Source organism: Scomber scombrus, chromosome 7 (assembly GCF_963691925.1).
Source record: "Scomber scombrus chromosome 7, fScoSco1.1, whole genome shotgun sequence".
In the NCBI taxonomy this organism is placed as follows: Eukaryota; Metazoa; Chordata; class Actinopteri; order Scombriformes; family Scombridae; genus Scomber; species Scomber scombrus.
The window spans coordinates 23,084,337-23,101,989 of record NC_084976.1 but is presented as its reverse complement, the minus strand read 5'-3'; the positions used below and the strand labels follow the sequence as shown (position 1 = coordinate 23,101,989).

The 17,653-nt window shown below is 37.6% G+C and overlaps 1 protein-coding gene across 1 annotated transcript; it reads right to left on the bottom strand.

Moving 5' to 3' along the window:
* Nucleotides 1-405: 405 nt before the first annotated feature.
* Nucleotides 406-15,825, bottom strand: LOC133983928 (retinoic acid receptor beta-like). Its single transcript, XM_062423141.1, has 8 exons — nucleotides 15,648-15,825; nucleotides 11,362-11,513; nucleotides 9,331-9,472; nucleotides 6,395-6,561; nucleotides 4,054-4,230; nucleotides 2,018-2,222; nucleotides 1,698-1,856; nucleotides 406-590 (listed from the first exon to the last, which is right to left on the bottom strand). The coding sequence occupies exons 1-8, from the start codon at nucleotides 15,823-15,825 to the stop codon at nucleotides 406-408; spliced, it is 1,365 nt and encodes a 454-aa protein (XP_062279125.1).
* Between the last annotated feature and the right edge of the window lie 1,828 nt (nucleotides 15,826-17,653).

The window sequence follows — 17,653 nt, the reverse complement described above, 5'->3', positions numbered from 1 at the left end:
CTACGGCTGTTGTTTTTTTAATGAGGTCAAAAGAATGAATCCATGTGATATTTCATGCAAATATAAATAGAGAAGAAACCCGACAGTGATTCCCATCCTGTCACTGTAAAAATGTATGACAGAAATTATAACATTACTGCATCTTTCTCTTTTTTCCCCCTTTGCAGCAGGATTTTAACTCATAGAAATTAGCGTTTTCTTCAATTAAGGAAGACGTTAGTGTAAAAACTGAATCTCTTTAAACACAGCGGTGTCTCTGCCAACCGATCTGCGGATATTCACAGACAGTTCTTGGACCGAAGACTGAGGTAAGACACTAGCTAACCCTCTGGACTGCATCTGGAGTTTACATTGTTAGCATTTCCTCTGGGAGGTAAGACGGGATGCAATGTTCTCTGAGAGGCTTCAGAGCAAGAAGCCGGAGGAGTTCAGGTACTGCGAGGAGACGGTGGCGTTTTGCTCCGATCGACTCTCCTCCGAGTCTTTCCTCTGGTTTTTGTCCAGGTTCTGCAGATCCTCCAGCATCTCCTTGATCAGAGGAGGCATGGAGCCTGGGATCTCCATCTTTAGCGTCACCACTCGCTCCGCTCCTGTGGAAATGGACACATTGAGATTGAATTTGTATCAATACACCATGTTGCTCCCCAACTCCCACCACAGATCTTCCCCTGAATACCTCCAGGACACTTTTATCTCGCTACAAAAGGAAAGAGCTTGAAGCGTTACATCATTCAAGTAGCTACATGCCAAAAATGTCTGTCAACAAACTTGTAATCTGATAAAAAGAGGAAAAACTTTCTCTCAATGCCTCTCTCTGTCTCTCTCTGTCTCTCTCTCTCTCTCTCTCTCTCTCTCTCTCTCTCTCTCCCTCTCTCTCTCTCTCTCTCTCTCTCTCTCTCTCTCTCTCTCTCTCTCTCTCTCTCTCTCTCTCTCGATCTCTCTCTCGATACCAGATACCAATCAGATGGTATCACAAGACAGAAATTGCTTTGTTTTCCAGTTTGGACTTCACAGAGAGTGCTCTTTTTAATCACATCAGCTGTTTTTGGGGAGGATATGCTTCTCCCAGATTGAAAAAAACCTGCAAGACAACTTAAGTGCACTGCTGCACACTCATGTCATCACATCCTACTCCCTGCAAGAAGAAACCTTTGCAAAAAAAAAAAAAAAAAGCGATCTATTGAAGCCTTTGATGGTCTGCTGCTGCTGCTGCTGCTGCTGCTGCACTTGTAACACTTCATTAGCTGACAGTTTTGATTCAGGGTGGCTTTGTAGAGGAATGTTTGCACTGTAGTTGCTGCTGCTGCGGGCAGAAAGGGCTGAAACTTTGTTTTTGTCAAATGTTCATTTTACTAGCTGTCATCCTCTGAAGTCAGATTACCCCATCCATTCTTTGGTCTGCTTGTGACCTCTTTCACTCCCCCGATAGGGTTCAATCTCTGTTGAGATGCTAACTTGTAGGCCTTCAATTAATCAATCAATCAATCTTTATTTATGTAGTAATAATCACAACAAAAGTCATCTCAAGGGACTTTTCATATAGACATAGGACTGAAACTACTAAAATAAGAATTAAGGTTTCCTCCACTTAACAAAAGTATATGCACTAACTTATAGTAGTTGTAACATTTAAATAATTAGTTATAAAGTAAGAACTTTCATAAGGACAGTCTGTTGGACAGTCAGTGTTTTCTGACCTTTAGCACTGATGCTGCGCAGGTCAGTGATCTTCATGAGGGCTTTGGGGAACATGAGGGGCATGCTGGGCCGTCGCTTGCGGGAGTAGATCTTCAGCGCCTCCAGCAGCGGCTCCTGCAGCACCTCCACCTTGGACGGCTCCTCCAGATCCTGACGGTCTGTTCAGACACACAGAGAGGACAGATCATAAACAACAACATTTCAGAAAATAATGTTTCCTTTTGCAAAAGTGAAGATTTATGATGTTATTGGCATAGATGAGAGTTTATATTTCACCATTTTTTTCCAAACTGTACAAACTGTGTCCGAGCTTCAGTACCTCCAGAGACGAGGCAGATGGCGCTGAGCAGGCCGCTCTCTGTGTCGTCCATCTCCAGTGGCAGCAGCTGCCCTGCAAATGTGAAAACGTGATCTGTCAGCGGTCCAAAACCGGCGTTGTGGATCTGAGTGCGGGTCAGGGTCAACCCGTCGGAGAAGGTCATGGTGTCCTGGTCAGGAGTGTAGCGAGTGCAAATCCTCAAGATCTGGACAGGACAGGAGAAAACAAGGACTCTTGTTATTGTTGATTGTCAAGAAGCAGCAGCTTTAGGAAATGTAGAAAATGTTGTAGTAACTTCTTGTGTTGGCTTTAGAGATAAATCAGGCTGGATGTCATATTTGTACCATGTGTGTTCCCCCAATTTCAGTATCTTGTACATTTTATTCAGCCAAGGTGAAATAAACAGGCAAAATATCAACAGTTGAGTTTCCACCAGTCTGATGTATTCATCTGCTCCACCATCACACTTTCAGTCAGAGTTTGTACTGTAATTTGTCAAATAACGAGCAAAGCCTTTTCTAAAACCTAAAAACTACTATCAGAGACTGGTTGTTATGTATAATTCCCTGTTTAATGGTAATATTGTGCAATATTTTAAGCCCATTTATTTATGGAGAACATTTAACATCAAATATTGACTACCTTCCTGTTATCTGCCCTCATAAACTGAGATTATATTCTGTTCTGCTTTGCTGTTCAAACAAACTCAATACTTCCTCGTCCTGATTCACATGAAAGTCTTGCAGTTTAATATGCATTAAAACAAAATCACAGGAGAAAAGTTGTACCATCACACTGTGGAGAAACCCTTTCAGTCAATCTGTCTTTTTTTAAAATCATTTTAATCTATTCTAACAAACTCAGAAGCTTCATTCAACTGTAGAAAAAATTAACGTGTGTGTGGGAGTCCTGACTTATAAATATTTATAACTTGGGAATGTAGTCTGTGTAACTGAGGTACATCTTCTAGCTGTATTTTGTTAATGGTGTTTAATAATGCTATTTTTTGTCTTGTAACATCATTATAACATCATCTTTGTAGTATAATGTATGTTTAAGGTTTCCTGTTGTAATTCACATGCAAAGAAAATCAGAGGAAAACAAATCAATCCTGGATAATTGGTGGCTTTAATCGTGTAAGAAACAGTACTGTGGCCATGACCGGCTCCCCATGTAGATATAAAGGGAAACAAAAACACAACTATTCTTATATTCAGGTGATTATACACTAATTAAAACATATGAATATGAATATAATAGTCAATTTCTGCCAAGGCTGTTTTGTTTGATGCCACTAAATTTTACACACTGCATCTTTAATGTAGTTAATTAATGTTGATTAATGTGCACTGTCCATGATCAATAACATAAATACATAGCGTGCTGGAATGAGTATTTATTGTATTGTATTATATTTTTAGTTTAGAAAGAAATACCGTGGCAGGGAGAGCGTCAGAGGCAATGATCAAACAAGCGAATAAAAGTCCCTGAATGCCTCATCAGGAACAAAAATGTGTAAAAGTGCAACAGAGTGGAGCGTTTGACCACATGTGAAACTCCCTCTGTGTTATCAGAGCACGTCAGAGTGAATCATCATCAGGTGTGACAGGAAGCTCCCGTGGTGACGGTGATAGAGAAGCTCGCCAGTCAATGACCGAGGAGAGGGAGGGAGGATGAAGGAGAATAAAACATGCAACGCTGTCTGCCTGAGGGCCGCTCTGTCTGCCAGCCTGCCAGGCAGTATGTCTGCGGCATGAATGTCAGCTGAGGGCGTGAAGATCCACGGAAAGTGTGAATCACAGTCAGAGCTGTGTTTGTGTGAAATAAGGTGTCAATCAGGTCTTTCAGTTTACGAAAACCATGCATGTATGAATATAAAATATAATTTTTACTGTACATAAAACTGGTTACAGCTCAGCAGCTTGTTTTTAAGATTCCCAACTTAGTTCAGACATCATCAAAAAGCTTAAACTGCATTTTATTTCCTTTTTTTTTTTTGGAGAGATCTTTTTATTTTAGGAATTGCACGAATGTACCAGGATGTCCAGGCAGGCGGCTTTGAGCAGAGTGATCTGGTCAGCGATGGTCAGGCCGGTGAAACCAGGCACTCGCTTGGCAAACTCCACCACCTTGATGATGCACTTGGTGGCGAGCTCGCTGAACTTATCCCACAAGCCGAGATCCAGCTGGATCCTGTGGTCTGAGCTGGAGTTCTGGACGGAGGAAAAAAGATGGAGAAAATCTGTCAGATGCTTTTTTTTTTACTGTTAAATACATCTTAAAGCTGCATTACATGAAATTCATCCACTGCTAGTTAGTTACTGTAATTTGAGAAACTTTGTGAGGTGACATTAGTATCCAAAATAATAAGTCATCACTGCTTGTTAATGGAGCGAAGACTTTTTTAAATCTTGCAAACAAGCAGTACAATACAATAAAACTGAGTATAAAATACAACATTTCAGGGAGATTCAGTTCAGTTTGTTATTCCTTCTGTATTTCCTGTTTTTACTTCCAGGCAAAGCTCACCTCATGTACTTTTAAAAAGGGCGACACCCAGATTCGATACACCGGTTGTGACACACGGGGAGATTTTTTATGTGTGCTTATTCCTGCTTGATATGTGTCACAGTCTACGTGAATTACACTTTGTGCTTGTTGACTGCACGTACAATGTTGAAGACTAAGCACATGATCATCAAAACATGGACAAATGAAGATTTGGATGTGACGTTTGTGTGTATAGATTTTGATAAATACACAACAAAATGACATTATTTAGTGTTATAAAGCAATTATTAAAGGTTTATATAGTGCTTATTAATGTTAAATAGAGGTTAAAGTCAACTTATTATTGAATAGGATACACAAATATATTAATAAGAAGCTACATGTTCATCCCAGTAAACTGATTTGTTATTATTTCAGCTCTACTGAGCTTACTGCTGCATGTTATGTTCACAGGTGACATTTATCATTTCAAACTTCAGAGGAGATTTTAAGAAACTGAAATGTACAACGAGTTTGTTGTTTGAGTTCAGGTCGTTGTGAGCAGCTCTGACCTTTCAGTAACAAGATGAAACACTCTCACATGCGTAGAGCTTTAAATGCCACTGACCCTCAAATCTCTACACATCACAGTCGACATTTCCTGGATTTCTCATGAGGCTTTTTATACCTTAATAACACGACATTTGAAGGTCTCTGGATGTCAGTGCTCGTTTCTGTGTAGTCTTTCAATCTTCTGATTAATCTGATTATTCGCTGTTTTTTTTTTAAATTTATCATTGGTCTGTAAAATGTCGAAAAAAGAGAGTAAATATAAATTCCCATCACTAATTTCTAGATCCCAAGGCGATGCGATTAAATTGCCTTTTTGTCTGACCAACCGTCCAAAACCTGTTATTCAGTTTGCTTTAATGTAAGAGAAATAAAAAAGAGCCAATTGTCACATTTGAGAAGCTATAAACAACCAAACATTTGTCATTTTGCTTGAAAAATTACTTAAAAGATTAGCTTATTATAAAAATAGTTGCAGATTTATATGCTGTCGACTGCCTAATGATTTCAGTTTCAAATCAGCAACTCTCCTTCCATATTAATGTTTAAAAAATAAGTGAAAAGTAATGTTTCGATTTTTTTTTTACATTAGTAGCCAAAACAGATATACATGGTTAAATTCATGCTCTCCTTCATCATAAAATATATGAGTCAATGACATGATGCAACCCAGTGTCAATTGGTGTAACCAGTATTTTTTCATAAAAATCTGATTATATACCGGAAAATACATGTGAACTAAAATGTGGAATAAATATAATCCACTTTTGCAACACAACACTGTGTTTTTTAAATAATTTTTTAATAATAATCATTTGTCAAAACTTATTTAGAAAAAGTGGTTGTTTTTAGGATATGTCGTGCTTAATATTGACAAAATGCTTTGAAATTTAAATGTAGAAATACTCCAAAATATTTTTCTTTTCATTTGATTTTTTAAAATGAAGTAATTATTTGTATACGTACACTTAAATAAACTGTAGGTGGATACTATATATAATGTCATTCTTTTGTGGTTACACCATTTGACATTTTCAGGCGCATTCAGTCTTACTTTTGGTTAAAAAAATGGTTCAAATGTCACCTTTTAAAAAAAAAAAGTACATTATAACAAACCTGATGCTGCTTTTAAAACTATATATTAAGATATTTTTGAATTTTTCATCTTGTCGACCCTTATTTGTCACTGAACCATATATCTGAATCAAATGAAATCAAATGAACTATTAGATCAAGAGGGCAGCTTTGAAGTTTTACTCTCTGCAGGCTGTTTTCTCTCAGCTGAGGAATATTATATTATTCTAACAGTCGACTCACTGTGGTGTATTTTCCCAGCTGGCACAGGGAGGGGAAGGTGTCTCTGTGGGCCCTGCAGATCTTCTCCACGATGAGACCGAGCTCCGCCGTCAGCTCGTACGTCTCCATGATCGTCATCTTCACCGCTTCCTTTTTCCCTTTTCTCCTGTTTCTGTCATTTCTCACAGCTGGGGAAAAAGGATGATGCAGATTATAAGAATGTTAAAAAGAGTACTCTGCCGATTTAGCATTGCATGTGTAGTTTAGTTTCATTACTGAAGGATACAGACCTGCATTCACCCCCAAAACTAAGTCGTATTGTGGTGTTAAAGCATTTAAAAATACAATTTAAAGGACCTGATGTGGCAATTTTCTCTATATTTTGTAATGCTGAGCCAAACCAGCAATTGACTACTTATGAGTTTTATGTGTGCATCCAAAACCTGATATACCTCTATCATACCATCAGACATCAGACTGTACAACACCATAGCTCCCAGTACCACTCACTCCCACTGAAGTATTGTATATTTATTGTATTTTAAACCCCAACCGGTCAAGGCAGATGGCCGCCCACTTAAAGCCCGGTTCTGTCTGAGGTTTCTTCCTGTTAAAGGGGAGTTCTTCCTTTCCTCTGTCTCCAAGTGCTGCTTATCTGGGAAAGTTAGGTCTCTTTAAATTAGATTAAAGAGTACGGTCTACACCTGCTCTTTGTGATATAAGAAAGGTGTCACCTAGTGCAGCAGTGTGCCCCATTCATAAATGCCCCATTTATTATAGTTTTTGGACAATAACGAAGGTCTATGGCTCAGGAGAATAAGATAGATCAGGTTAACCGATACACACAAAATCCTTTTAAATAGGATTAGCTCGTTGTTGGTTTGGCTCTGCACAGGAGATTGTCATCAGTTTTCATGTAAAGCCTCTCTTTGATAGAGAAGCGTTTCCTGTTAGTTAACACCGAGCATGTGAAGGCGGCGGACGCTTCCTAACCAGGTTATCCTTTCATAAACGCTTCGGTAACAGTGTCAACACGTTTCAGTGCGTCCCACTGACTTGTCTCAGGCAGCTTTGCACATGTCAGAGTAGCTCAGGATTATGCAACACCTCCGTCTCTGCCTTCCACACTCCACTCCTCCTCCTCCTACTCCTCCTCCTCCTCGTTTTGGGTGCCCTACATCCAGTCTGCCCGTCGGTGTGTAAACACTAAAGCCAGATCATGTTACACACTGACTGAAGCGTCTAGCTAGCAGTTACATATTATCCATCTGTCTGCTACATGTGATGCACTTATGTAATGTGCGTGTGTCTGAGTGTGAATGAAGCAAAAATGAGAACATGTGGCTGGTATGATCCGTCACTGCCACCCTATCGCTGTTCTTGAGGCTCCAAACACGTAACACACACTTTGTTATCTAGGTCACTGCACTTCTGGGTAACACAGAGTTTTAGTTTCTGTTGTACAGTGCTGCGGTTCACTGAGAACGTCCCAATTAATCTTTTTTTTTTTTTTTTAGTCGTGTCGGTGAGTAGACATGGGGATAGTTTGATTTTCAGAAGTTCAAAGAGAGTGTCTGGCAATCCCGTTCAGAAGAGATTAGAGATGCAAAGATTAATCAATTAGTCCATCAATAGAATATTAATTTCCGATAATTAACTAATCGTTTTGAGTCATTTTTAAGAATAAATGTCCAAACTCTAAATCCAGCATCTCTAATCTCTAATCATCGTCTTCTATGATAGTAAACTCAAAATCTCTGGATTATAGTCAGATGAGGTCGTCAGTGTGAGCTTTGGGAGAAAGTGATGAACATTTTTCACCAAACTACTAATAGATTAATTGAGAAACTATTCAATAGAAAAAACAATAATCAAAATAATGGTTAGTTGCAGTCACAAAGACACGTTTCTGCTCGGTTTTCCAACTCTGAGGATATGAAACTATAACTGTCCTCTTGATTACGCACCACTAGAGGTGCTGTAATTCCACCTCTTATTATTTCGATGGACTGTAATTAGAAGAGGTCTTTGTATAGTTTTTAACTCCCTACTCTTTTCCTGCTCCTGCACAAGCGCTTCACTTCATGTATATATGTACTCTGTAGGTTAAAGTGTGTTTTTATGAAATATGTCCTCATTTACAAATCAAATCGTATTGTTCCTAAAATGTTTTAATGTGCAAGAAAACGACTGAATAAAAATAAATGATAAATAAAATAAGTGGGTTAATCTATGTATATGTTTTAATTTGGGTGTACTGACCCTTTAATCTGTAGTAAACAAAGTGTCTTTAAGAAGATTACAGGAATTAGGCTAAATTATAGTTCTGCATAAATGGGTTAAAGCGCATTCATGGTTCTGTAGACATGAAGCAAAGCAGAAATAAAAACATGTTACACTCATTTTCTTTTAAAGCTGTAATTATTCATGAATTAAGTTACACGTTTCATCTCAATTAGATCTGTCACATGTCAAATTTGTGGTTTCTTATTCATAAAAAAGAACTTCCCAATAAGTGTAAACATGCATTTCTTACACTGTGTTGTGCTTTTATGAATCACTCATCTTGCAAAACACACAAATGATAAAACTTTGAGACTATCATTCATATTTATGACTGTCACACTGACCTTTCACTGACCTAATATGCAACATGCAACTCTCTTTGACTATAATTTGCATTTTTATAAGATCGTAAATGTCTAATTTTGGCATCTAACGAATGTCCAGCGTGTCTAACGAGGCTTCCTGCGTCATGCTGGATCAAAGTCGATCAGACACATGGAGCAAAATGTTCCTTTTTGATCACTGGCCAAATGATAATGCATGTTCAAATGTCACTCAATAGATAACTGTTGAGTTTTTTGGCTGGTGAGTGAATCAAATCTACCAGCTACTTGCATATTTTACCAGCTTTGATGTCTGCTGTTAATTTTGTGCTCTGATCAGACACTTACACTCTTTTGACATTCCCACGGCGAAGCACCTCTGCAGCCGACAGTACTGACAGCGGTTCCTGGTGATTTTGTTGATGATACAGTTTCTGTCCCGGTGGCAGGTGTACACCATGTTTTTCTGCACGCTGCGGCGGAAGAAGCCCTGCAGAAGCACCAGGAGAAGAAAAAGAAGATGATAATAATGATGAGTAACAAGGGTAGGAAAATAATCCTGCAGATACTTAAAAGGTCAATCTGTATTTTTAGCTGAATCGATCACAGACCAGCTCAAAAACCCTGAATGACTGTTACTGACTGACTGTTGTCTGACTGAGTGAGTGAGTTATGGAGTCCCACCATTCACTGGTCAGTCTTCCCAGCGTTGGAGTTTCCTCATTGGTCATTGCTCTTTCAAAATGAATCAGGGAGTGTTTACAGCGGAGTCCCGAGCACAGTCCCTAAATACGTTTTAAAAACTCACATTTACGTCTCACATGGAGGCTCCGACACTGACAGTAACACCAAAGAGACGCCATGATGTGTGTTGCCCACAGACTGTATAATAATGCAATGTTTCCTGTTTAACACAACTTTGCTGGGCAGGTGACAGGTGTGTTTACAGTGTTTGTGTGTGCTCTGAAAAACGTCACGGCTGCAGATATAAAGACACACAGCTGATGGACTGTTAGCCTAACATGCTAATCGAACATAAACATATGGATGAGACCATACAGACAGCCACAGAGTGAAACAGATGAAAGCGTTATGATTAAAATAAGCTCTTTCAAGTCAATCACCGTAAGACGAGAGTGGAAAGCATAGCTAATGTCATGTGATGCTACTTCAGTACACTTCATATCACAGGGACCGCTTAAGAAAACTGCAGATAAACATTTTAAATATAGGAATTCCCATTATAGACAAAACCAGAGACTATCTCTGTAACAAATAGGCCACAATTTCACACATTCACATCATACACAATCAAGCCATATTCAAGTTTTGACCTAGACATATTTATTTATAAAATTGTCAGTTGAAAAATCATGATCAAAAAGCTGTGTTTACAAAAAATCCTGATGAAACTCTTTTAAAAAAAATCATAAAACAGTAATAAATTAGATTTTGTCTGTAAAGGAAAATACTTGATAATCAAAGTGGGAGTTCAACCATTTTGAAGATGAAGCTTTCTCTTTATACTTCAAAAAGTCTCATTTGCAGCAGAAACTCAGTTTGATTCTTTAAAAAAAAGTGACACACAGACTCAAATCTAGATTCAGTTTGCAAAAAAAGGCAAAAAAGAAAAGGTAAAAGAAGGTAAATCTCTGTGGATTTATATCAAATGACTTAAAACTTAAAATATGAATTTTGCAAAAGATATGGATGTATGTTGTTTACTGTAAGTGGACGTCACTGTTAATACTGACATCATGTTGTTCACACACACACACACACACACACACACACACACACACACACACACACACACAACACACACACACACACACACACACACACACACACACACACACACACACGGTTTATTAAAGTTCAGGCCCACTATATTGATGTTGATGTTTGGTCTGAAAATGTAACTAAATAAATAAAATGTGACTGAATGCAATAAAACATTGTATCATTAATATGTTTTATTATAGAGCTGCAACGATTAGTCAATTAATCGATTAGTTGATTTACAGAAAATGAGTTGCAAGCTATTTTGATAACTATTGATTTTTTACATTTTTTAAAGGAAAATGATCTCTTTCTAGCTTATAAATGTGTGTCTGGTGCCATTAGTTGTATGTGTATATGTAGTTGACTCTTCATTAGCACTAAGACATGATAAGACATTTTAGGTTCTATCTAGGGCTTTCGCAAACATCTAACATGACAACTTGTGAGCTCTAAAGCTGATGACAACAGGACAAATTTACAAAAAGACGATGTTCATAAAAGAGAAAACTGTTTTTTTACAAACCACTTAAATGTAAAAGAAATTAAATACTATGATAAATGTTTGGTGTAGAGCAGGCCGCTTCTCCGTGTTACCTTGCAGCCCTCACAGGCACTGACTCCATAGTGGTAGCCGGAGGATTTGTCCTGACAGACGAAACAGGGCTTGTAAGTGCGAGGAGGGGGCAGAGGGGAGGCGGGGCTGGTGAACAGGTCATCTGAGCTGGAGCTGGAGCTCTGGCTTCCCACTGCTGCAAACACACAGGAGACAAATACCTGTAAGTCTCAAACCTTTTTAATTATTGAAGTGAAATCTGAGTGAACACATGATGTTTTATGCACCACTTGCAGCACAGTGATTGCAGTCTGGAGAAAAACATCTTGACAACTATTATACTCTCCAGATTATTGTGTAATTTGCTCCAGATGTTCGTTATCTCGAGCACCAGCATCAGGACAAAAGTTAAACTTATACACACATTTAATAGCAGATCTGCAGAAAATATACCACTTATACCAGGATGAAATCTTTCCCCTCTAGTACCTCTGTGACTTTCATATCATATATCATATCTCACAATCAGAGTTGCAATGATTTGTCGATTAATCAATCTGCAGAAAACTAATATGCAACTATTTCAATTATCAAATAATCATTTTAGTAATTTTTTAAAGCAAAAATGCTCAAAATGTGCTGGTTGCAGCCTATTTAAACTTTGAAACCTTTATGAGTCATAAATGACAGTAAACTGATTTGGATTTTGGACTTTCTTTCATCAGACAAAACAAGATAATTAAGGACGTCAACATGAGCTCTAAGAAATTATATCAGCCTTTTCGTCACTATTTTACATCTTATAGAGAAATCAATCAGCCCTAATTGACATATTGACCTACTGACATATTGAAATTGAATTTTCTGTGTTCTTTTTTATTAGTTAAGCCTTCAGGAAAAACCCCACTACTGTGTGGTGCATCTGAGAACAGCCAAACTCAGTGTATTTCTTTCTTGTCTTTTTTGCATTACAGGGTGTATAGAGGGACATTTAGCCTCTATGGGCTAAAACTAGGGCTTTAAACATTTTATACTGTTTCTAAAAAGCATGATTGGTGCTCTTACATGACATATCCAGTAGCAGTAAATAGGAAATAGTTATAGGAAGGTGGAAATATGTGAAAAAAGTAGAAAATGAAAAACATTCAAATTGCAGGTTCTGTGTCGACATGAAGAAACATACAGAGATGAGCTGATTAAATATTATCTTAATAAAAAGATGCTCAGCCTGATCAGTTTCAATGCTTTGAGATTTGAGTGAAAATTCATTAACTTTCACCTAAGTATGATTAAAGAGCATCACTTCAAGCACTGTGGGACTACACCTATCTTATCAGCTCATCTCAGACTGTGAGAAAAACAGAGAAAAGCATCCCATCCCCCTCTAATTCAGGTTAAAACAATGCTGCTTGGTTATTCAAAGTTAAATAAAAAGGTTTTGGGGATCAGCACTACTTCTTCAGGAAGTAAGGAACCAAAACTACAACAGGAAACACTAAACTGTGTCACAGTGACTCATCCATCTTCTGTTTCTGTGTCATTTTCTTTGGAAATGATTCAATACATATTTAACTCCTCTGTAATATCAGCAGATGTTAAGTCACATACTGTACTGGAGCATAGCTTTAACCTCAATTCTTTCACTCCATCAGGCACAACACACATCCCCCTTCCCCCCTCCTCGCCCCCACCCTCTTGAAATCCCCCTTTTGAGAGGAGATTTGCTCCAGTCTGAGGGGCTCTCAGCCTCCCTGCCGACTCTCTGATCACCTCCACCATTTCCAACGCTGACAGAAAACGAAGAAAGCCGTCTCGAAAAGGGGACAAAACGAGAAAAATTGCTCATCTCCATCTCCATCCCCTTGAACCCGTGGCCTCTGGTTGAACCTAAAATCAGTGGGTCAAACGAGGACACCCCCATCGGCCCGAGCTCCTCTCCCAATGCAAAACAATGCAGGCGCATGCCACAAGCCCAACTGACTGATGAGAGAGGGATTGAGGGAGGGAAAAGGAGTAGAAAGTGTGTGTCTGTGTGTGTGTTTTGAGGCGCTGTAATGCTCCGCTAAGTGATTTGGTCGGGGGAAGGGGAACGAGAGGCTGTCCTCCAATATAGGTGGTGTTATTTGATGTATGGATGCTTTGTGTAAATCAATTTAACCTAAATCGACAAAAGAGTTTTAAGGGTGTAGAAGATTTTGTGGGTTTACAGAAGAAGAAAGATGTGCTTGAAATCACACAAAAAGCTAAATCTCAACTTAAAATATGTTGTGTTTGAGCTGATTTATAGATGCTACCTGTTCAAGTGATACCTAAAAAGATTCAGGCAGGACGTTGAAGCTAACTGCTCCTCCTGTGACTTTAAAACTGAATATGTTTTGGTCCAAAGAGATTCTGCAAACGAGTCCTGGTCATTTTATTTCATGTGTATTTCTTCATTCGTCCTTTCAGTTTGAAAATCTATTATCATTAAATCTTATAAACTCTTATATTCATTGCTGCCTTTCACTGAACCTAAAGTATTCTTCATTAACCATCTTCCCCTTAAATCTTTACCTTTTATTTATTTATTTCATCTTTGTTCTGAGCTTTTTGTATTTTTTCTGAGGTTTTTATTCCTTCAAATTTGCATTTTATTTCTTTTTAATGCTTTAATACTTACTGTAAAGTACCTGGCCTTGTGTATGAAATGTGAAATGTACAAATTACAGCTTTAATGTGTTGATTTATCAATTAGCTGCCAACTATTAAATTAATCTGCAACTATTTTTCATCATCTATTAGTTGTTTCGTGTACATTTTCATTAAGAAAATGTCCAAATTCTCTGATTTCAGCTTCTCAAATATGAATATTTTCTGGTTTCTTAAGTCCTCTGTGACAGTTAACTGAGTATCTTTGGTTTGTGAATTGTTGGTTGTTATTTATATGATGGCTTGTGTTAAGTGTGCATGTACAGTTTTTTCCTCCCTGGCTTGATGTTCAATTGTTAAAACTTCAAAAAATATATAAATTAAGTTTGCTGAGAAGCAAAATCTGAACTTGCTTTTATCTTTTTTTTTTTAAATGTTCAGTTAGTTTTGATTTTTGCAGTTTTTTTCTTATCTGAAAAGTTGAAATGTTTTGGACTCAACAGATTCGCTCTCCTCTGACCTCCTGAGCCAGTGACCGTCCGGTGAACCCGCTGCAACCCCAAACTGACCGGCCCTCGTCCCAAACACAGACCCCCCCAAACACACACACACACACACACACACACACACACACTGTGATCAGCTCTCGTACAGTACTCTGCTCCTGCAAGAAAATGCATCATGCACGTTGCACACTGCAGTCAAATACACAACTACCTGTAATAAATCAATTCATCGATGACTTAATGTTCAGATTTTGTTGAACCTGATTTACAGGAGGTGCTGATTCAACTTCATAGTTATTTTGTAGGCTGCACAGTAGTTTGTGCTGCTGTTAAACTCTAGTCCATCATATCCTCAGAGTTTTTACACTCACTAATATTATAAATGAATCACAGGCAAAATAAAGCCTGCAAAAATACCATAAACTTGTATTATAACACCTTCAGAAAACAACCAAAACTGAACATTATACTGTACATTCAATATGATATTACTGCATCATTTTTAGCTGGGTGGGCCTAATAAACTGGGTGTAGATCAAGCAAGAGTGTGTGTGAGTGTGGAAAGTAAAAAGTCCTCCAGACATGATGAGAGGAAAACTTCAATCAGACTGAACATGAAGAGTCAAAAAAGACATTAAACAGGTGTGGGGGGGGAAGTCACAACATGGCAGAGATCAATAATCCCAATTCATCCCATAATTTAAAAACAATACAGCTAGATTCAAGATTATCTATATTAATTATGTATGATAGGATATTAAACAGGCAGGAGTGGAAAAATGAGTTGTTATTGACTTTTATATTATTAGTTGTAGTAGTTACCTAAGTAAACATTTCCATTTTTTAATTTATAAAATATTTTGGATATTTTGGATTTTAGAGTTGTTTCTAAACCAGGATATGTTGCCCATATTAAGGTATTTAAAACCTGGTGCACGTTGCCTGTTTAAGGGTTAAATTAGATGTTTTGGTGTTTTCTTGTAATGGATCTTTCTTATTTTGCAGCACCAACCTGCCTTAAACTGTAATATATAACACATGATGTATTAAAACTGTATTAAAACCTACTAAATAAACAGTTAACTAATGAATCTGTGATGAGATGAAGAGTTAAAACCTTTATGTTGATCACCATCATGACGCTTCAAATGAAATCTCAACCATCACTTCTTTTCTCTTTTTTTAACACCTACATTGTGCACAGCGGTGAGTTTGCCAGTCCGTCTCGATCAGCTCTGGGAAGTATGCAGCCAAATCCTGCTGCTCCTGTTCCCGTTCCTGCTCCTGTAGCATGCACACTGCAGGGCTGGACACATACAGATCCAGGATTTCTCCGGGACCAAAAGCTTGAAATTCCATATAGTCAAACATGGTGTGAAGTCCGAGTGAGCGTGCAGAGACGTATCCTTCCTTCCTTCCTTCTTTCTCTCTGAGTGTTTAAATCAAGTTTTGTACTGGATGCAAAGAGTTTTTCAGCTATAAAGCATGTCTATTATACATTCAGATAGGCTTGTGCGCTCTTCTTTAGAGGTTTATTCCCCATAATCAGTCAGAAATTGTCCGCATGTTGACGCACAGCCAACAGCCAGCCGACTGTAGGCGCTCCGCAGAGAGAGAGAGAGAGAAAGAGAAAGAAAGAAGCGAAAGAGAGAGAGAGAGAGAGAGAGAGAGAGAGAGAGAGAGAGAGAGAGAGAGAGAGAGAGAGAGAGAGAGAGAGAGAGAGAGAGAGAGAGAGAGAGAGAGATTAAACAGATCGAGATGTGGAGGCTGTTTTGCATAACAAAGTTTTGTTCCTGGACTTCTTCTTCTCCTTCTCAGTCTTTCTCCTTCTCCTTCTTCTTCTTATCTCTTCTTTATTGACGAATGTCTCAACTCAACCTGCTTCATACTAGTTATGTCACTGGGACCGATGGTGTTACCTAATGTATGCGGCTGAACTCTGCATGAACCTCGTCTGCTGCTGCCCTTCAGATGACCCAGCCTCTGTCTGACATCACCAGCAGCGGTGCAGCTCTCAAATCCTCCACTGGACTAAAAAAAAAAAACATACACACACACACAAAAGTATTACAAACTTTAATTTTTCAGGAAAAAAGTAGTTTAAAATGTATGGAGGTTCAAACGTGACACTGGAAATAAATGACTGAATGAATAAATGACAGTGATTGATTATAAATTCAATTAGTAAATGTGCAAGTTATTATTTTATTTTTTCACATTTATCATCTGTGCATTTTTAATGTTTTTATTATTATTTTATTCATCGTGAATAAAATATCTCTATGCTCTGTGCTCTTCGTTGCTTTACTTTTATCTGCCTTGTATGGTTTTTATTTCTCCTGTAAAGCACTTTGTAACATTGTTAAGAAAAGTGCTATATGGATAACGTTTAGTATCATTATCATTATTATTAATTTATTTATTTTTATTATTGTGTCACTTTTGGCCCGCATATAAACAAGCATTACCATAAAATGTTGTTTTTTTTAAACAACAAAAAAAGACTTTATTATTTTACAGTGTTAAATTGATTCATTAACACCTGCGTCATGCTAAAATATCAATAATTATTCCTTTTTAAGGCTGCAATTACTGATTATTTTCATTATAGATTATCTGTTGATTCATTTTTTAAATATCAATGAAAATCTTGGCGTATAATAGGTCCAAACATTTTGAAAAATGAGAATCCCCGTGTCCCAAAGCTCAAGGTGACATCTTTAATTGTCTTGTTTTGTCCCACAACCTAAACATATTTAGTTAACGATCATAAAGAAGACCAAATTAAGTAGTAAATATTCACATTCACAGTTGGAATCAGTATTTCTTAAGAAAATTACTCAACATTATTAGTCAGTGATTAAAATAGTTGGTGATTCATTTTCAACATTGCAGCTCTGAATTATAAACTTTTTTGTGCTTAAATGTTTTTGTTTCCTTTGAGTTTCTGAGAAATGTACATTTTGGAGACATTTTAGGCTACAGGATTTTTTACAAAACAAACATTTTTTATAATTATGAGCTGATGAGTGTAAAATCATAACATTAAATACAGCAGAAGTATATTTAAAAGCCATTTAGAGATACAGCATTGCATCCGAGCCACATATCCTAAGTTTATGGTTAGGTACCATAATAACTAATTTCAAGCAAAAGGGATCACTCATATTACCAAAATCCACATTTTTATCCTTTTAGC

Coding starts and splice junctions, on each gene's coding strand:
- LOC133983928 (XM_062423141.1), bottom strand. CDS start 15,825: ATGTTTGACTATATGGAATTTCAAGCTTTTGGTCCCGGAGAAATCCTG. Junction 1,857..2,017: donor CATCTGCCTCGTCTCTGGAG/GTACTGAAGCTC, acceptor GTGTCTGAACAG/ACCGTCAGGATCTGGAGGAG. Junction 591..1,697: donor GCGCAGCATCAGTGCTAAAG/GTCAGAAAACAC, acceptor CCATTTCCACAG/GAGCGGAGCGAGTGGTGACG.